This window comes from Chaetodon trifascialis, chromosome 22, assembly GCF_039877785.1.
Source record: "Chaetodon trifascialis isolate fChaTrf1 chromosome 22, fChaTrf1.hap1, whole genome shotgun sequence".
NCBI lineage: Eukaryota > Metazoa > Chordata > Actinopteri > Chaetodontiformes > Chaetodontidae > Chaetodon > Chaetodon trifascialis.
In genome coordinates, this window is record NC_092077.1 from 12,981,502 (window position 1) to 13,003,690 (window position 22,189).

At 44.2% G+C, this 22,189-nt stretch overlaps 1 protein-coding gene across 3 annotated transcripts in view; it reads right to left on the reverse strand.

Annotated features, from left to right (window-relative positions):
• Nucleotides 1–22,189, reverse strand: part of plxna4 (plexin A4) — a 231,080-nt gene that overhangs the window by 78,651 nt on the left and 130,240 nt on the right. For all 3 annotated transcript variants that reach the window (XM_070992584.1, XM_070992585.1, XM_070992586.1), the window contains exons 4-5: nucleotides 20,094–20,222; nucleotides 9,233–9,333 (exon numbers count right to left, since the gene is read on the reverse strand). In XM_070992584.1, coding sequence (XP_070848685.1) covers nucleotides 9,233–9,333; nucleotides 20,094–20,222 — 230 coding nt within the window. The remainder of the gene's footprint in view (nucleotides 1–9,232; nucleotides 9,334–20,093; nucleotides 20,223–22,189) is intronic.

The window sequence follows — 22,189 nt, forward strand, 5'->3', positions numbered from 1 at the left end:
TTGGCAATGAAAACCTATCTGACATGACTAATGGACAAGGTAATGTGTTTAAGTTTTATTCACATTATGTTGAGTCACAGTCGCAGACTTCCCTCCTCACTCTCTGAAGTATTATCTGGTGTTTCATGTGTTGCATTGACAGGAAACCACATAAAAAGCCCCATTACCTTAAGGAAAATTACGCATTTCTCTGGGTTTGAATACACTTGGAAACTTTTGGATAACACTGGCACACAACTCAAAAAAATATGTAATACGGGCCTTTAAGACATTTTGCCACAGAAATGTTACATCATGCGCCTTCAACATCGACTCATTTCAGAATCAACACGTCAAATGCAGAGCGCTTGTGAAAAGCTTGAAAAGATTTCATTTCTAAAGACACGCTGATCAAAGAGCTTGTCTGTTTAGTGCATTCATAAACAGCTCACGCAGGGAAAAATGAATGGGGGGGAATTGGCTGATGTTTATTAAGCAAATGCATGCAACATGTTTTGTGAAGTCTTAAGATTTTTTTTTTACAAGAGATAATGCAATTTGGTTCCAGAAATGCAGCGTAAACAAAACATGCCTGGTTGTCACAGTTGACACTCTAAAGCGTTCCTTTATTCAAAGCTTACGAGTAAATCTATACATAAAAACTAATGGCACTATAATGTCTTACCAACCTTGAGTATGCTATCTGATACTAATCCTGACCAATTAGTGGGGATTACTGTAGGTTATTCTATTCCTACGACACCGATACTGCCAAAGCGCCACCTATACGAGGTGACATGTGAGGTGACCTGCATGAGTACCTTCACACACACCCACTCTCCATCATAGTCAAGGTGAACCGCATGTGTGCATGTTTCCTCGTATCCTCAGCTTGAGTACCTGATCCTGGAGTTTAATTTTTGCTTTTCACTGGAAGATTTCCCATGCCTATTCTTTCTGCCTGTGAATTTATGTGAACTGTTTCTCTCGTCTCCTCTTATTGTGTGGAAAACATGGCCGTAAACCTTCACTTCCTGTGGCTGTCAGCGCATCTCTCACTCATCCTCCATGTCTCATGTCACTCCCTGTGTGTGGTTCATGCTCTGCCGGACAAAAGCAAGACGTCTTCCCCACTGTGAGTGTGTGCATGTCCATTTTCAAGTGTCTGTGTTTCCCTGTGTGGTAGGGTGACAATAGGTGACAGTGAGCAATGGTCCTGACTTAGAAGTGGGCATGCAGCTACTGTGCATGTGCTCGTGTGTGTGTGTTGGCACCGGGTAGACTGGTGTGTCTGTATGTGTGTGCGCGTGCAAGTCTTCATACTATGGTGGTGACAGTTGAGAGGGAACTGGGAGGTGCAGCACTCCGTTCCGTCCTGATGCCCCTGTCACTTCTTGGCCTTGTTCCCTTCCCTCAACTTCCCTTAGCATCCAGCAAGAGGTGGAGGGTGGAGGTGAAGAGGGGGGGGGGACCAGTCACCCATACTCAGGGGATGGCCATCCTCCCCTGGGCACAGACATCAGAGCAAGTGCCATGGATGCAAGGATCTCAAGATCAAAGAAACAACTTTGAATAAATCTTTGAGAGTTTACCAAGTAATTTTTAGCACTTGTTAAAATACCAAATCCAGCTCCTCCACTTGGGGATGGGAGGCTGAGCAGTGCGTTGTCATAGTTGAAATTAATTTTAATGAAAGGGCTTTCAACGTCTTATAGGTCAGTCATCACTGAGGATGTTCTGATCTGCAAAGTGCATCTCAAAGGAATTTCAAAGTGCAGAACTTCAAGAGTGAAGCTGAAACTAAAGCCTGCTGGATTTTAGCCGTTAGTTCAGAAACAAACAAACAAAACAAACACTGCAGTTTGTCAAAAAATACGGACTACTTTATTCTTTATCTTTACAAACTATGAATGATAACACAATAAAAACACTTTCTCAGTCCTCTAATGTGTCTTCATTGAGCAGAAAGCATCCGTTTTTCATTATCATTTCCTGTTTGTCTTTTCTTTTCCTTTCATTATCTCCTCTTTGTCCTTGTCCTTGCATCTTGGCTCAGAAAGTCCACTAATTAAATTATCTTTCCTCAGGGCAACTTTGTCTTTTATCACGTGTCTGTCTGTATCACAAGTAAATTAACCTTTGGATATTATTTCAGATATTTGTTGCTTTTCTAATTGCTGGCCCTTTCAACAATAAACTAATTTTAATTGTGTCTAAGCATCATTTCCACTCCGCTGGTCCACGATGCCAGCAATCGATAAAACACGGTAAGAGCTGGCAAGTTTAAAAGTAGACCACATAACACTTAGGAACACCACCGCTATTGTTCATTCAAACAGGCAGTTAACACAAACAAACTGTTTTATTGGAGTATCCGCCTGCTTGCTTCTAGTTTGGCCTCTAATGTAAGCTGATGTTTTTACTTAAAGATGACCGTCTAATGTTGGATCTCACTCCAGCTAGTGATGGCCACAACCAAACACCAGTCTCTGGTAGCATGCTAATTGTGGCGCTGCAATTTAATTAGCATTAGTGTGGCATATCACAGTAATGAGCACACTGAGGTAGCGAATGACTATGACACAGCGACAGGTAGCGGCGGTGCAGAATGAATATGAGGGAGGGAGGGGAGCGCGAGAGAGAGAAAGCATTCAATGGATCTGCCAATTAGCTTTTCCCTCTGAAAAGGTTATTCGTTTGACAGCACCAAAGATGTCTTGGGAAAACAAAGGATTTTGAAGACAAGGAGCTTTGCAGCATGACTTGCAAGTTTTATCAGCCATTTTGTGTGTTTGCCCATGACTTCCTGAACTTTCTTGAATCGGCCTAATAAGCTCGCGCGTGTGTCTGCCAACTGTTTACTGTGTGACTCCAGGATACAGCTGCATAAAAGCATGCAGATTTCTCTTCTCTGTTCATGCTGATGAACCAGAGTGCTTATCTGAAGGGAAACGTACAAAGCAGTCGTGGAAAATGTGACTCCTAACCCAGTTTGTATGGGTCCACATGATTCATAAGGACTCCCCTGTGTATTACAATTTACCTCTAGAAGTTTACTATTGATTGTATAGACAGACCTTCTCTAATGAACTAAGAGAACGCATTTGCCTGTGGCCAGTGGCACAGATGACTTTACTGTCCCTGTTCCACTTCAGGAAGGAGGGATCGATGTTTATGAGTGTTTGGGGGAAGAGAGGAAAGAGAAGGAGAGCCATGCTGTTTAATGGCAAACACCCCACTGAAGACAAAACATACTGGGCACATGTGTGCAGAAGTGAGAATGTATACTAGGGAACAAACACAGTGAAGCTGATGATACATGCGCATAAAGAGACTGTCAGTGGATTTCATGGAAGCACAGATACGCATAAATATGTGTAGACACAAACATACACACAAAAATACAGTATATGATAAGTGCATGTGATTCGAATGATAGTGAAGAGAGAGGGAGGGCAGGAGAAGAAAAAGAAAAAGTGTGAAAAAGTGAGAAAGAGAAAATGATTTCAGCGCTCCGGGGGTATTACTCCTATCGCAGCCAAACGCTGAGATTGAGATATGTCATACCAATTATTAACGTGAAGATATTGCAACATTAGCACTACTTGTTCCAAACTGACACCGATATCACAGAGTAATGTGAGATATTCTCAACATCCATGCCAAATATGATGACATTCATTTTGACAATGCTACTTCTCCAAATATGGTTTCCAATCTGTCTGGCTGTCACGCATGACAGGCGCGTTGACAGCCTAGTTAACCGCTTGCAAAACTGACAGCTGACAGAGCGGCATTAGGGGAGGTAACGTATCCAAAACGTAGCTGTAACGTTTCTGCCATATTGACTCACTGCAGAGGTACCCGGGCCTTGCTTGCAGGGGTTGAAGTGTGGATGGAAACCACGCAGAGAAAGGAATACGCCTCGCCAGTCTTGTGTAAAGGAAACATTATCCTGACTAGCACAGAACTAGCATATGCAGAGTAGAAGTCAAGTATGCACAACATAAGCATGTATGTATTTATGCTTGCTAATGTGCATAGGCCTACACCCACACTCTGCTTCTTACATACTGCCTTTTAGGTAATCCTCTGTAAGCGTCCTCTTTGAGACTCTCCTCTGATTGACAGAGTGTGACATCCAATGTCAGTGCTGAAAGAGTGGAAAGAGGGGGAACGATGAAAAGGGGTGGCAATATGAGTGAAGACCTTCCTTTCACCTGCCGAGTTAGACAGGCATTAGCATAAGTCGTGCATCTCAGCGGAAAGCGTGAGCGTGATAGGCCGAGACAGTTTGGTTGACAGGTGAGGCTTCAGGTTTGCTCGAATGGTGGCAGGGCTAACGGCAGGCGGGGTTATCTGAGATGAAGTTTGTCTAGTCGGCTCGAGAAATACATAGGGGGGTATGTAGGATATGTAGCTGATAGGATAAATGGGAGCATATGTCTAGAAATGAAGACATTTGCTTTTCTAAATGAATGGTCAATGTTTGTCAAGGACAATGACTGCAATCTCTTCCTCTCTCACCCCCCCCCCCCCCCCACACACACACACACACAGGTGCACCATACACTCCTGTTGATTTCCTCCCCTGTACTATTGATTGTCTTTCTCCTCTTCCCCTGGTGTTCTCTCTAACGGCTCTTCTCACCGATCTATAAAGTAAATAAAGGCAATGCTGATAGAGAGAGGGAGCGAGAGAGAGGGAGAGCTTGCATTCTGTTTGCTCTCAGACCAGCGAGGTGATTTCAAGGTTGATTGGGAACAACAAACTATCTGGAAGAACACTTTGATGATGAACCGCATGCTCTCCTTCCCCTCAGCAGCCCTCCTTCCAGCACAGAGGAAGTGTGGGTAAGAGAATATCTGTGTGGATTCCAAGGGTTCCTCGTGTTTTGGCCTTTTTGCTAGAAGTTATTAAAGATGAATTATTTAAACCTTTGGTCTGCAGTCAGTGTACTAGGCACAATGCCTGTTCTCAGTTTTATTCTTTGTAGAAATATCTTTAACCTGGGAAAGGCCAAGGAAAGCAAGCCAGCATAGCACAAAATATGAAAAAAAAAACCCCAAAAAACTATACTCCATTATAATTCTCAAAACATCCATCTGTTGTCCCTCTTCTCCACGGCACTGCAGACTGACCCTGTGGGCGTCGAAATTCTGCCATTCACTTATGGATGCTCATTCACTGGTTTTTCCGTTGGCTACGTTCTGTCACGTCGGGTTAATCAATTCAAGCTACGGCTGAGCAAGACCCCTGGCCAATCACAGAACCGGAGGCAAGCATGAGAGGATTTTGCAGTCGTGTTTTTTTTAAGCATTACTACAGTGGAAATACAAATGCTCAGAATGCACTCCGCATACAAGTGGATAGTGGAGACTTGGAAGCTGGACAAGTCTATGGTGTCTTGCAGTGACGCCCTCTTTTAAAAGCTCTGATCTCCTTAAAATAAAAGCAAAAACTTTCTTGTGAAGCATTACAGTCAGTGAGAAATTGATACAACATAATAGAGGATTTTTATGTTCACCATCCACCCATCAATGCCTGTATCTACCTATACATCTGTCTAGACTGATTCTTTTTAATGTCATTCAAGATAAATAAAAATGGTTTTGTGCCAAGATCCTCAAGTGGAAGTGAGAGGAGAATGAAGGACATAAGATATTTCTATTTCCTGAATATCAAATAGTGCAGCTGGCACTGGACACGTTGCTTTGTTATGGCTGAGATGCCTGGAGAGCAGGCCTTTTGTCAGAGATGTGTGTGTCAGACCTGCTCACCAAGGACAGATTTAATGTGCTGTTAATTCACGGTCACACTATCTCTAAGATAGCACTTCTTTTCTTTCTTCAACTTCCTCATCCTTCAGCACATTTGCATCATAGACTGTGACACATGTTGCCTATATGTCCTCAGGGGTCTGGAGGATGACTGAGGTGACCACTGATGCTATTATCCCAGAGACTGAAAATAGAGTTGATGAGGACTGTAATGAATTGTTCCCTCTGTATTTTCACTAAAGCTGGCCGTGTGTCTGTGTGATCATCCTTCTCTTCGGATGTTTGCGAGACCTGCTGGGATGTACTCCACCAGGCTGCGAGTCAGGCCTGTTAATGGTCTTGCTCCCCTACTGACCTCATGTGACATATCAGAAAATAAAGGGGGTGTGAGGACAGAGTGGAGAGACACATGAGCTGTTCACTTGGCAAGTTTACCTAGAGCTCATCAAAGCTTAAATTCTGAGGCCATGTCATCTCAGTGTGTGTTTTTATGTGGAGACAGCCAATTATTTTACAATCATCCTCAAGAGACCAAAGAAAACTGACCTGCAGAGAAAAGGTGACAAATTTATGCAGAGTACTCGATGGGTGTGGAGTATTTTTGCATCAATACATGTATATTTTCATGTGTGTGACTTGCACAAGCAGTGATTTTAACAAACGCGGTATTGCTGAATCATCTGACAATTATTTGCCATTTTTCCTCAAATGTAATCAGTGTTTAAGTGAGGTTTGCAACTGCAATTTGGAGAGAGTGCTTGTAGCAGTAAGTGAGTTAACTGTGAATTCCAGGTGAAGCCTTTGTTAAAAAGCTGTACATGTCAAATTTACAGGAAGTCGACTGAAGTAAAGAGGGCCAACAATGAATATGTCAGGTGCCAAAGACTGGACAGTGGTCAATGCAACAGAGAATGACAGAGCAGGCAGACATAGCAGAGTCCTGACCTGTGGTAGAGGTGGCACTCAGAGGAGCTTCAGTTACACCAAGACCCTGTTAAGAACCCACAAGCTGGGGGGTGGAGAGTGATGAAGAGGAGGGACTTTGGGAAAACTAAACCTGTGGGCGATTAGTCACTCTGGGTTGTGCATTTAATGTGTGTTTGTGTCTGTGTGCAACAAGGGTGAGGGAGAGGTGCAAAAGTGTGTGTCCAACTGACAGGAGTGTGTGTGTGTGTGTGTGTGTGTGTGTGTGTGTGTGTGTGTGTGTGTGTGTGTGTGTGTGTGTGTGTGTGGTGCGAACAAACACACACGAACAAAACACACCTGCCCTTGTAATGGTCAAACACCTCGACACCTGAGATCGACGAAAGTAGCATTTGGCTATTTTCGCTCTCTCTGGGCTCTGTTCTCGTTTTGGCGACTTGACACTAATTCTCCAGCAAGAGGCGCGCGTGTGTGCGTGTGTCCTTGTGTGTATGTGAGCGAAGAGAGGGGTGAGCCGAGGTGAGCCGATTCTATCAGGGTGAGTGTGACAGGCCAATCTGTGGCCGCCCATTTGCTCTGACCGGGAGGATGTCCAGGGTGTTAATGGGTTTGTGCTAACACACACACACACACACACACACACACACACACACACACACTTAAAGTGGTAAATATCTGCATAATATCTGCTCACTGGGGGCCTTTAATTTGTTGTTTACATTGATGTCACTCCTTTATCTTTGGACAAATCATCTTTAAATTAAATGATCTACTAAAACAAACCATACGGTTGATTGATGCTTACTTAACTGTAGTTTGTTCAAAGAGGGAGTTTAATACAAGAAATTGTGATAAACATGAAACTCTGGACTTGCACATTGTGTATTCATGCTGTGTGTGTGTGTGTGCATCTGTGTGAGAGAGAGACTTTGCCTCTAACCTCTGGTATGTGACCCATAACCCATCAGATTGTGTCCTCTCTGTGCTAATGCACTTTCTTGCCCTGGAGACCTTAAACTCATCCATCCTCTATTTCTCCTTCCATGCACACAAACTTGCTCTTTTCCTCTCTAAGACCTTTGTCAGACATCTGTCAGTTTATCACATTTCACCCTCTTTCACAGCTCTGTGCTCTTTTCGTGTCCCGACTGCGATGCTGAAGCACCTCGTCACTCTGCTGCAAATACGCACGCGGTCTCCTTTTTAACGGAAGCTGCGTCTAGTTGCACAGAGCAGACCGAGCCGGGCAGGAAGTCAAACATATGAACAGCATAGAGCATCCAGCCGATTTTCAAAATAAAACCCTCTACAGACTCTCAAAAATAGGGGGAAAAGACCAAATAAACAAAATCAAGCAGGCAAAACAGCCCACATCTGAAATGCTAATGGTGGGGTCCGTGCTGAGGACAGAACAAAATGGCGTTGTGCCCTGTGGAATTAAGATGTTAGAAGTTTGTACCCTGGACGACCATCCTGATAGCTTTCTTTTTCTTCTCATCTCTCGCAGAATTGACTATTCTTTCGTCTCTTTTCCACTAGTCTGTTTGCCAGCCTCCCTGTTATTTTCTCAATCTGTCCATCGTCCTTCCTTTCCCAGTTTCTGTGTTTCTCTCACACTTACACTGCTTTTCTGCCCCTACCATGTCCCCTCTCATGCCAACAGGGATGAAGGTCCTAAATGCACTCAGTCACATTCAGTCTCACTCACTCACACACACACATTCACACACACACTCTCTCTTTCTCTACCCAAGGGCTAGCACCAACACAAGAAACCAATTTTCAATTTACAGTGGAGTGGGAAATCTCCCTGCCCCCAGCAAGCACTATCTTCTACTCCAATCTTGAGGGACAAGGGTTTGACAGCAGCTGGGGTGTGTGTGAATATGTGTGCATCTGTGTGTGTGAGTGTGAGTGTGAAAGAGAGAATGACACAGGCCAACGAGCTGAAAGGGAAAAAAGGAAAAAAATGCAGGATAGAGAGCAGGTTAGCACGACAGTGAGTGAGTGAGTGAAGTGTAGTTAATGAGATAATCTTAAAAATCTCACTCGACAGTTTCTAGTTCAGTTACAATAACAGAAGCTATCACTCTCCTCGTGTCAACTCCTGAAGTTTGGAGTGGTGCCCATCAGAGGCCTGGCGGTGCCTGCCAGTGTCTGTGCTCTCACCAGGCTCTGGTTTCAGGCCTGGTAAACAATGCCAGTGGTTAGGTTTGGTAATGGATCCAAGGGGGACGCTGGCACAAGGCCGAGCCCCAGGGAAGCAATCTGAGAGTTGGCCTGGGTTAGAGGAGTCCCTGAATGCTCAAGGGCTGCAAGGGATGGAGTACTGGGCATGGGCCCAGGCGTCATGGAGGCAGGGGAGGCTAACAACCCGAACGCTGCAACCCCCCACCCACCCCCAGACTGTCTGGTTAGGATGTTTGAAGCTTTGTGAACAAACTGAATACGTGGTGTGTTGTGTGTGTGTGTGTGTGTGTGTGTGTGTGTGTGTGTGTGTGTGTTTTGTGCATGTCTTGTGCCCAATGGCAGCTCTAGTAGTACTTACATGTTGTGCAGGACACACCAGCCGCAGTGGGGATCTCCTGATCCGAGACACTCACTGCAGGTTGAGTACTGACCACAGGCCTCCACTGGCACCCTTGAGAGCTGCAGAGAAACATGAAACAAGGACTAAATACAGTGGAGACACATTCAAAGTTTACATGTTTGTATGTATAAAATGAAGATGAGCGAGGGAAGGGGAAACGCAAGAAAAATGTAATGTTTTTAATTAAGAACGGCACTGTTTGGATACGCTTGCTTCAGTTGTATGTATAGAGAGACAGCAAGGAAGGGTGAATCTATGATAATAAATGGATTAGACACATCAAAATACTGTTTTCAGTTATTTGCCAACTCAGAAAAATCCTCCTCAGGTTAGGCAAGCATAATGAATTTCTGTTCCTCGTGTGCCAGCGAGGGCTTACAGGTAACACAAATGCAGTGAAAGTGTACATGGAGTTTGATTTGCTGGATAATGGTCAATTTTCATGGTCACAGGTGCTGCTTTGAATCTACTAAAAATGTAGCAGAGTACCTTAGACAACCTCTACAGAATAGGACTTAGAATAGAAACAGAACTTGCTGCCATCAGATGCTATGCAAAGTATGTGTAGGTGGAGAGGTGAACAGTGTCGCAGGGTTGCAATCTTTACTCAGAACACTACGTATTTTGTTGCCGCCTTACTGTTTGCAACCTGAGTCACTCAGATCAGAAACCACCATCAATGTTTGTAGCTGGAAATTGTCCCTATTAAATCAAACTGCAGCTTTCATACACCTTTAACATGCAAATTCCAACAATGTAATCTGTTTCTAACATTATTTAGAGCCATATGCACACGAGAGTGTAAAAAACAAACATGGCAAACAAATATGGAAAGTGCAACGTATTTTGTATCAGCACTGATTTTCAGGAAAATCTAACTACTTGACAGCTTCCATCTTTCTCCACTGGTTCCATATGGGAAACTTGGCCACTTGGGAGAGCAGTCCATCTATTATGATATATAGCCCTGCCAATTCAAACTGGCATTGACTGGCACTGATTGGCATGAGCCTTGAGCGACCGAGCGCAAGGGCCAGAGCTGAGGTAGATCTCAGCCGTCCCCTCCTCTTGTCACCATGGCAACAGCATGGTGCAATAATAGGTGTTGCTGGCACTTTTGATTAATGAGCCGTCATTGGTGGATGACCGCTGTCACTCACGCTACTCGCCGATGACAGCTGAGAAAGAGAGACGACATCATCAGTTTGGGACAGATATTGGGTTATGATGAGGGTAAAGTTGTGCGTGTGCTTGTTTGTGTTTGTGTTTGTGTGTGCCTGCACAGTAAATTACATCTTGAAATACAAGTCTCAGATGCAGGTTAACAAATCTTTTGCCTTTTTCCAGGCGCTTTCCTTTTCCTCATGATACTTCAATGCAATGAGCACCAGTGCAGCTAGCTGGGGAGGATGGGAGTTCTAGTGCCTCGTTTAAAGACACTATGGCGGTGATGATGGGCACTGGTGTAATCTTGGCAAATTCCAAATCACTTCACAGCTTCAGTGCACCACCTCCAGTGGGTGTGGAGGATCGAATTCTGTTGGATACTAGTCTCTCTTCATACCTCCAGGTGTAAGTGATGCAATTATACATGTCTTTGCACCACATTTTACTGGCTAAATTCCATATTTGAGGGTATGAAAAGGACCATAATTAAACCATCCAATGTAGGGCATGGCTGAATGTAACAAGAGATCAGAAACGCCTATGCGCAGTGGTATCTCTAAAGCGCAGCCTGGCACTGACGGCGGTTCTCTGTGTCGAACGCACAGACTATCGCACAGATGCCTGCATGTCAGCCTCTCTCTCAAGTAAAAACACGACAAGTCGGTGCTACAATTTTGCCCACACTCGCGGTGAAAGTCACATTCCGCCATGTGAAACACAAAGACACACATACTGTCAACTGAAGTCAGACACTGACACACTGGCATGATGGAGATGGAGTCTAAAACACACCACTACATGGATCTCCCTCTTGCTCTCTGTATTTGTGTCTCTTCTGTGTGTGTCTCTCTATAAATAGAATACTCAGGCAGACGTGCACACACACACTTTTTAATCTGTAATGGCGTGCAGGATTCCTCTTGACTTTGACAAGAAGATACGCCCCCTCTAAATTCATTCAGCTGTGTGTGTGTGTGTGTGTGTGTGTGTGTGTGTGTGTGTGTGTGTGTGTGTGTGTGTGTGTGTGTGTGTGTGTGCGCGTTTTGGGGCAGAAAAATCGTGTGGTATGTTTTGCCCTCCCTATACTGTGTAGAAGTGCATTTGCATTAGGTAGATAAAGGGAATGAGTTTGAGATGGAATCAAGGATAGTGGTGCAAGAGTGTGTGTGTGTGTGTGTGTGTGACGATCAAACTCAACTCTGATCCTCAACGCATCTCACATGATAGATTTCCTCCCTTCCTGTCACTCTCCACCAATCCTGCTCCTCCTCCTGAGATCCGCCGCTGCTTCAGCCCACTGCCGCCTAAATAAGCTCTTAGTAACTGAAGAGAAAGGCCATTGTGTTAGCCTATGGAAAGGTCTCAGCTGCCAAAGCCTTATCATGAGAGTGTATGAAACCACAATCTCCCCTTGTTCACGTGTGTGTGTGCGTTTATGTAATCTACGTCGCCATGTCACCGCGTCGAGTGGTTTGTCACCTCGTGATCTGCCATAAAAGCTAAGCACCCAGACAGAACTGTAGCAAACAATGCCACCATATCTGAATGCTTTATAATTTAACACTTCATCGGTGGCAGATATGCCGATACACGCGTCACCCACATGTACACGTATATACAAAAACACACACGGATTTAGACTTTGGAGAATGGAAGGGACCTCCTGATGCCTATCGAGGCCTCAGATGCCTGCATCAGGGGAAATGGTTTTCTCAGCAGATAAAACACACACACACAAAGACAAACACACACGGCATTCAGGGCCCAGCAGAGGCGATGGGTGCCAATGTGAATCCTCTGTTCCAGAGCGCGGATCCTGATATCATTCATTCTCCCTCTGTCTGTCTGTCTTTCTGTGTCACTCAGACGCTCTGAGGTGTGCAAGATCATACATTCATCATCTCTCCAGAGCCTCCATTCTCTATCTGACACACACACACGCACACTCAAGAAGGCAACACTTTTGTCCCCTCTTTTATCAAAAAAAATTGAGGGATTTGGTGGCTAAACGACCCAATGCACCCCTTGTCTCTCTCATCTCGATATCACATTCATTTCATGCAATCTTCTTCTCGGAGCTTCGCCAGAGGGGCAGCCATTATGGCTCAGTGTCTCTTCACTATGGCTGCGCTATCATATCAGCAGGGATAAATACAAAGGACGGGGTGCATGGCATTTATAATTCCCCCCTGTTTCAGGTGAGCAAATGACAGCCATTACACCCTGCACTCTCCCTCCTCCCACAATAGGGACAGATGGAAGCTGCTGAATATAATGCTGTTTTTAAAAAAGGCCAAGATCACAGATGTACTCGGTGTATTAATGTGTGGGGAGAGAGATGAAGACTTACTTGATCATTTAATGTGGCGGCACAATGGCATCAAATTATATAAGCGGCATATACAGTAAGCGTGTGTGTGTATTGTATCTGTGGAAGACAGGTGTCAAAGGGAGAGAGGGAGGAGGCGTCTTCACTTCAAGCATATTCAGAATTTCCCCTTCAAGATCTTCATCGCTACGCCGAGGAAATGATAAAGCTCGACTTTGTTTTTCTTTCCTCTTTCCTTCTTTTCTCTCTGTCACCCCTCCTCCTTACATAATGCCAGGGGCCTTGGAGTCAACCTGAAGTGGGAAAGTGATCATTTAATAAATCTGCAGAGACTTTTATTATTAACTAATTCTTCTGCCTCGCCTCTGTTCTTCTCTTTATCCTACTCTTTTCCTGCCCCCTCCACTTGTAATTAAACAGGGATTTCACCTGCAGCCAAACTCCACCACTCCACATGAACAGAGAGAGGGAAATTAAAGTGATAGTCCAATCCTGCCTTACAGCCTGTAGGGCACACTGAACTTCTCTTATCTTTCCTCTTCTTTCCCCAGGCTAGCTTCGTCTTTTTCTCCTTCCCCAGTGTGAGTTTGTTCATTAGTTTGGCACAATGCTGGCAGTGCATCATTACTAATGGCAGGGAGGCAGAAATTAATAAGAAATGATTTGGTTAAATGTACATAATGCTGCATTATTGTAGGTTTTTTCCTAGTAAGAAAATATAAGTTAACTATGTTGCGTGCATGCGTCAAAGATAAATCTCTGCTTACAGCAGCAGTCATCTCTAATTAAAGACCCTAAAGTTACGTAGATGACTGTAAGCAAATCAGCAAAAATCATTAAAACCTGATGAAATGCAATCATCATCCATATATGTTATGATGGGTAGGAATAATTATTCCTGACCCACTGTTATCACAACAGCATGTCCTGCAAATGGAAACAGGCTTGACACTCTCAACCAATCAGCAACCATATTTCCATAAGCATGTAGACTCTCTTTGAGCCTCCCTGGATAACATTCAGTGTGCAGTATTGAGGGAAATCACAGTGTTCATATTATTTCATTACAAGTGGTGGAACAAAATCTATTTCCTCTCAACTACTCAAAGTTTCTGCTCTGTCTCTTACTTTCTTTGCTATCCATCACTTAATGTCCATTACTTCTATCATTCATTTAGTGGTGCCTGTGCCTCTCTCTCCTTGTCCTCCCAGGTCCCACCCCCCTCCTCTCCAGGTGGATGGAGGACAGATTGACGCGGGAGTCAAATGATGCGAGGGACACGTGAACGACCCACTGCCTCGTCGCAGCCGACGCGCCACTCAATCCGTCAACCACCGACCAACGGCGTTATATCATAAACTCAGTTAACAGAGCGGGCCAGTGGCTGCAAGCGCAATATTGTCTTCATTTGACGTTCTCAGAGGTCAAATGAGAAAGCCATCCATTGCGCTGTCAGGATTGTCAGCGCATGACAAACGACTCGGATACAATCAATCATTTTCACTTATCTTTCCATTCCAAATAGGGTGAGGCCCCCCCATGCACACCAAAAAGTAGTTGAACATGCCTGAGGCAGTTTACTCATAAAACTTTACAGATTGGAATTTCCTGCATTAAGCATATGTAAGCATATGTCTATGCTTACCAAATTAGCAACCAAAGGCTGAAGCATGCTAAGCACAACTCGCCATTACGTCATGCTAAAATTGTCCCACTGAAGCGTCACCCATAGTGCTAGAGTCATGTTGAAGATGCAGGGTGAGGTTTGACCCTTCAGTGCACAAACAGGACTTACATTTAGTCTCTTATTGGCAGGTGCTAGAAATATAGCCACACAAACTCAGACACGCACACATATGTGGCTAATTCTGCACAGGCTGCATCATCTTGCCCTGGGGCCTAGCCTGGGTAAAAATAAGGCCTGTATCACGCAGACAGAGTGCACAGTTTGGACTATTTCCAGCAGCCAAGACGCTGGCAAAAGATGCTGATGATGACTCACATGAATGAGAGATTTTATGAACTATCTGTCTGTTAGACAGTATAATGGGCTTGTCGATTCACAGCTATCTGCAATGGGGAAAGAGAGAAGAATACAAGATTGAGCGACGCACTGAAAAACAGCGAGGGAGAACAAGGGAGAGAAAGAGTGAGAACACAAAGGTGAAACTTCAGAAGGGACTTTGAGTGAGCCAAGAGTTCACTCCAACCTTGCCTGCCCCACTTCGTTGACATTTTTCAGAAGCGTGTCAGGCAGCAATGGCTGCAACATATAAGCTCTGTTCACTTGGCTTGTTAGACCACAGCAGCCTGCAGCTAAACTGGGACACAACATAATATGCACATCTGAACACCTTCACAACTCACAGCCACACACTACAGGGGTGAGGAACCCACACTGTAAAGGATGTGCTAAAAAGTTTCCCGCTGATAGGAATTAAAGGATTCTGGTATTAAACATCTTTGATGAGATGCGAAGACGAGATACTTCCGCAAATTGGCTTGTCGGAGTTCCCTGAGGGGTTTCAAAACAGAAAAAAAAAGCATTTGACTTTGAACGATCTCACCCCACTATAGTACACATTTTCAATAATTCACACTTACAGATCTGCATTTGCTACACTGAATATCAATAATTTAGCACCGTGAGTGTGGCAGTCCCAGCACTTTCGAGCAACAGTTTATATGCAGAATGTAGAAACCTTGTGTGTGTGTAGAAAAGAAATGACTTAAGCAAGACGTTGGGACATACTTGATAAAATCTACCCACTGACTGACTGAACAGTTGCAGGCAGGATGAGTTAATGTGTTTTGCTGGGTCGCTGGAGGGTAGTGGGATGGCTATGGGGACGATGGGGGCTGGACTGAATGACTAAGACACAACAAACACTGCTTGAACTACCCTGGAAATCATGTCTCAGCACAGCCAGCTGCTGAGTAATGTACCCTGCGAACAAAATCATGTTCATTCAAATTACTTTCTCACAATCGGGTCCAAACAGTTACTTTTATTCCATTTCACTGCATGAACAGTCATGAAAAAGGTGCGTCTTTCCAACAGATTCCAACATATACTATATTCACGCAGTAACAGTAATTTATGAGTGCGTGCTTTTTTTTCCCAGAAAGAGTTGGGTAACACTTAAAATAATTACTATGGCTTATTAATTTTACTTACACAATAGTGACACGATTTGACAGAGCTTTTGTTTTCCAGTGTTTAATCAATCGATAATAAATTACATTAAAACAAAAAATACAGTTTGTAATAGATAGGAGCCATTAAATATGAGCCCCTTGTTAGTGTGTGATTTGTACTTTTAATTTACAGACTGAACTAACGGTGACATGATCCCCCCCGCCTCCACTGACACCGCCTCATCCATTCTCCTCAGACATCCTCATTGTGGCTGACAGATGAACCAGTGTTAACAGGATAGTAACATAGAAGTGAAGCACAGCACCAGCTCATGCTAACAGTGGGATTGACCTGCCCCCTGTCACTCAAACACCAACCCGAACATCCATAATCACAGCCCATTTTGTAATCTCACTGTCCTCTTTCCACCAGAACATCTATTTAACCCGCTAATAAGAAGACTTGTGCATGTGTGTGTGTGTGTGTGTGTGTGTGTGTGTGTGTGTCTAAGAGAGAGATCCAATTAGAGGACAGCCAATCACTGGACTAATGAGAGAGTAGGGATGACAGATTACTATGGTAGCAGGGACTGGTTAAGAAAAAAAAATGCAGGAATGGAGGATTGGGGGATGGCATGGGTAAAAAAAATGACAGTGGGGAGTGAGAAAGGTTAGAAATGGAATAAAGATGGTGAGAGAGGAGATGCAGAAAGAGGAGCAAGGAACACAAAAGGCTGAATCCTCATTCGCTTTACAAATCCCCTTAGAAATGAATAGGGGTTGCAGGAGCAAAAATCTATAATCCTCAAAGAAAAACAAACATAACAAAGAGGACACAGACACAGGATGGTGGAAAGAAAGAAAGACAGAGATTTCAAGTCTGGAAGAGAAATTAAATGGAGGATGAGAAAAACGCAATGACGGGGATGTGGGGAGTATTTCTTTTTTTGCAGTGCACAATAATGCACGGGTGCGTGTGTGTGTGTGTGTGTGTGTGTGTGTGTGTGTGTTTGGCCAGCTTTCTTCTCTAATGACTGTATAATGTGACACAGACAAGCAGGGTACGGTGTGACTCTCAGCATGACGCCCCTCCCTGAAGCTGGAGGTATGTTTCTCTGTCAAGGTGTTCCAGTGGTCCCACCACACCACCACTTATTTAAAGTTGATTATACATATCATTATGCAGTCACGCATTACCACACGGTGGTTTTCAGTCCCTACAGTCTCTCAGAAATCATGTTTATATTCTTTTATTCTGTGGTGGAAAGCTAGCCAGCTAGGTCATAAAATACAAATGTGTCCATTGATAAAGAAAGATGGTCTCTGTTCTCCTTATACCCCAAACGTGTACTTCAACTCCACCTTTAGCATTAACATTTATGACTACAGCCTTACTTAAAGGACCAGTGTGCAGGACTGAGTGGCATCTAGTGGTGACGTGGTAGGCTGCAACCAACCAAACACTCCTCACCTCACCCTCTCTGATGGTGGCCGCTAAAAGTGCTGGGCTACTCTAGAAACATGGTGGAGGGCTCATTTTAAGGCAACAGAAACAATTATTTTCATGTGATTATACACAAACAAAAACAGAACTATGAATATTATATTCCATTTCTGCCAATATAGCCCACTAAATTCTACAAACTGACCCTTTCTCTCCATTATCCATCCCTCAACTGATTCTCTTTCCCTCACAGCGCTGTACTGGACTGTCACATCAGCCAGGATCCAGAGGAAGAGGAGAGGACTCTGCCTCTCCATCCACCCCTGGCTCAGCATCACCAATCTGAAGGGGAGGGTTTTGAGGCTAAGAACAGCAGGAGAGGAGCGGTATCGACCAACTCTGTTCTCAGCCTCCTGTTGTGGGCCCCCCTCCTCTTCTCCGTTTCCATCATGTGTTTCCTGTCTCTGTATTCCACCCTCGTTCCATTTATCACACTCTCTCTGAGTGTCTGGGTCCCAGGCCCCAGGAACAGCAGGTGGCCTTCTGCTATTGACCAGTTCAGGCTGCTTTAAGAGCGGTTGCCACCACTGGGACTGGGAAATGTGCACATGTGTTACCTGTTATGCCAAAATACTGTTGCTTTGCGTTCCCCGCATTTGAGATGAAGCAATCTGTGCTCACCGTCAGTGACTGCAGAGGCTTGGAAACACAGCTTACTGAAACAGTCAATCAGACAGTTAATATAAAGCAGCGTCTTTCAGCTGTTTCAACTGGCATTAAGGTCTCAAACTTCAATGACTGTAGTAAGCAGAGGGGTATCGTAACGAACTGAGCCTTCAGCAGTATAGGAGTGTGTGTCTGTGTGTATGTGTTGTGTTCATTAACCGCTCTCGATATTTGTGTGTTTGTTAATTCCCAGATGTTCCTCTTAAACAGTTAGTGGAGGTCAGCTCTCTAACTAGGCTAATAGACTAATTACTACGAAGGCCGAACACACTCACACACACACTCCGCTGTTTGGCCAACAAAGCTCACTTGTTCCCTCACTTTTTTTTTTTCAATATAAGCTAATTGGCATGCAAATTAAAAATGCTAAATTTGTAACATGATGTTGGGCGATAACAGCGAGACATAAAGGAATCCAACATAATGGGAAGGAATGGAAATGAAGCATTCCTAACAATTCAATTGTTATTCTGTAATATCTTCCGGAAGCCCAATTACACGCGGTGCAATCCAAAAAGAAAGAGAAAAAAAAAGCAAACAAAAATCTCACATTGCTGGTTAACAGATTTGTACAAGGAGTAATTGGATATAATAGGATGCCATGACAAAAACAGCATCCTAAATGTCCTTATTCTTCTAACTTGTGTCTCTCCCTCTCTCCCTTCCGTCCTTTCCCATTCCCTCTGCAGATGGAATGACTCAGGATAGGCAATGAGAGCTGCATTGGAAAGGGCACCTTCAACTCACCGTCTGTCTGATATTTAGAGTGTTATCAGGATAATCTGGGCTCTTAGAATGTACACACATTTGCACACACACACACAAACAAATTGCACTACACATTAGTAAATACTGACACTTTCACGGTGCCAGAGAGGTCTATAATCCTCTGGAAGCCGAGACAATATACAGGGGTAGCCGGGCTATCGCTGCCAACAAAACACCAGCGGCCTTCTGTGATTACGGGTGGCAGGAGATAAAGAGGTGGGAGAGAGGGAATGATATGCATATTATCTGAACTTCCGAGCGACTGCAATATCATAACAGCCGCATCAATAATGAAGAATAAATGGGGCAACAATTAACTGAAAAGAGCGAGATCCACCATGGGTTCGTTGATTGATGAACCCATCTTTGAGTGATTTGATTACTGGGCCTTCAGCAGCGCTTGATGAAAAGATGATGCTTGTGCTGAATGTAAGACGTGTGTTTATGGTTTCTGTGATGAATTAACTTTTGGGATCACGACTGTGAGGACAACAAATGAATGAAATCATTTTCGAGAAAAAGGGGACTCGAGGCTCAACACATCAGGTTCGGTCAGATGAAGCCTGTATGTATCTGAACAGTGTTTAACTCATTATTCCCCCACATAAGACACACACATGTGCTTACTGTACATGTAGAAAACGCACAGCACTGTAAGGACATGCTCGTGGGCTGTGGGTCTTTTGGTGTGCCACAGAAAAAGAAGGTAAATACTTAACAGTGAGTCATGGTTGTGTGTGTGCGTGTGCTTTTATGTGCGCACAGCTTGTGTGTTATGGACTTTCCATGGGGCTACTTTAGCAAGGTTTTGCTTCTGATAGGTGGTGTTCACAGTCTCTGTGTCCATTACACAGAGTGCTGCTATTTCGCTCCACATTCCATGTCATCAAAGGTACTAAGAGCGGCGGTGTGTCTGTGTGAATGTGTCTGCGCATAGACATACACACCAACACACACAGACGAGTGGAATGAGACCACTCTCCTCTCTCCCAATAATTCAACACATTTATTCATTCCAGCCCAACCCTTACGGTCTGTTTCTGTAGAAACACACAGCCATAGCATCCAACAGTCCATCTAATCCCTTTCTCTCCTCCAGCCAGGCTGTAATGAAATCCTCTATGCTACACCAAAGGTTATTCTACCCTGTGACATGACAAAATGATAAATGCCAGTGGTTGTGATACTGACTCAGCGGGGGGGACGTCTGCGTTGTGTGATGTGTGCGTCTGTGTGTGTGTCTGACCTGAGTCTCCGACATGACATAGAGGTAGTGGTGGTCCGAAGAGAAGGCCATGTCTCTGAGGATGGGCCCATTCTCCACCGCCTGCACCGTCTCATACTGCAGAGCTCGAGAGGAGCCGTCGACCCGGATCTGGAAAAACACAGAAGCATATCGATACATTATATATTATATATGACACGACTCTATAGAGCATTTAAGCTGCAGTGTAGCACAGAATTGAGTATTTACAGCATATAGTTCAAAGATGAAACTGACAGAAGGATGGGAGTGACAGAAAAAGGCACAACAAATCTGTCTGCTACTTCAGCACCATGGACAGAGCCATGGATGTATCAATACACAGCACAGCTCAGCTACTGACATTTCAGAGCCGTGGTCAGCGCCATGGATTCTGACGTCATGCAGAGCAGACTAACAACAGACTCAACTAAACAACCCCCCTGCCCCTGCACTCAGGTAGCAGTTCAACAACCATTACGTACACTGTGTTATGTATCCCACAAGTAGTGAAAAGTACAGAAAAGCCAGCAATTAAAACAAATAAAACAACCTCAGTTAATGAAAGGGCTGAAAGCATATCACGAAAAGAGCAGCTGAGATAAAAGAGAAGCAACGTGAGAAAGAGTAATGGTGTCGTCCTCAAGGAAACACTTGGCAGTGGAACAAAGGTGGTGTTCTAGGACAACAAAGTGTGCAATTAGGAATCAAGGTATCATTAAAAAGGTACTTTTCAACATTATTATTGACAAAATTGCCCATCTCAGACATCCTGCTTCAGGATTTCCCCATGTATCATCTCATTCAGCGCTGTATCTGTGCAGCTCATCTTTCTCTATCACAGTTACAGCCATTCAAAAGTGATTAGGGTAATTAAGCATCTGGGCAAGAGGTGTGGTCTGTGGGCCCCTAGGTGTGTTTACTCAGCAGAAAGTGCATGGAATTGGCCCCACACACACTTGGTGGTGTGATGGAAGTGTTATGGGTTGTGCCCGAACATCTGCTTACATCGTCACACACACGCACACACTCATGGGGCGCGTTCCAAATGATCCTTTCTAAATCTGGTCCTCTGGCAGTAATTTTCCAGTAACACACAGTTCTGACACATACCTACCCAAGCAACTTTCAGCACCCAGTAGAATACACGCTAACACACACACACACAGACCTGTGTAGGCTTGCAGATAGGTGTGAAGCAAGTCTCGTTAAAGTTGTGATGACTCTTGGTAGTTCTTTGTGCTCTTCAGCACTTAAGGGTTCACAGGTAACAGGCACAAGCCGGGGATAATTGGACAGGAAGCAGATGGTCATGCAGACAGGTGAGTCACTTCATGATTAATTATAGTATGCTGATGACAACACACTCTCTGTCAGCATATCATTAAAAATACCTTTCTCCTGGCCCGCCTAAAGCTAAAGTCTCTTTCAGGCTGAGAGTCATTAACTGTTTGAGGTAGCTGGACTGAACTTTTAAGTACGAAAGCTGTGCCAAATGAAAACTTTGTTTAGACTTGACAAAAATGATTGTGGTGGATTTCTTTGTCTTCCACTGAGACAAGTGTTGTTAAGGAGAGACCAAATAGTCACATCAAAATAATGTGTGCACTCATAAATGCAGGGGACAATTTTCTCCGTATCTCTAGCCTCATCATAATCAAATAGCAAGTACTATAAACACAATATGCACATTCTATATTCTTCAGTGCCCGATGCTCCAGTCTTAACTTCATTCTGCATTACAACAGAAACCAATCAACAGCCATCAGCTGCTCTACTGTAGCCCAGTGGAACTTTTCTTTGTCTTTGCTTAGACAATCAACTATTGTATAGTAAACCTAAGTACGGAGGGTGCAGTTTACATCCTGCCCTACTCCTGCTGCTTCTACTGATATCCAGTTTCACAACATGACATTTCTTTAAACAGGCACCATCTTTCACCCTGATTTCACCCTCCACTCCTTTGTTTCACAGCCATTCTTCCTCTCTCGCTCTGCCTCCTGCTTGGCTTGTGTAGTGATCTTGATCTCAAAGGACCTTGAGTTCTGCGTATCAAAGCCGCACACACTTTCACTGGGAACCATTGTATGCGCTAGGGT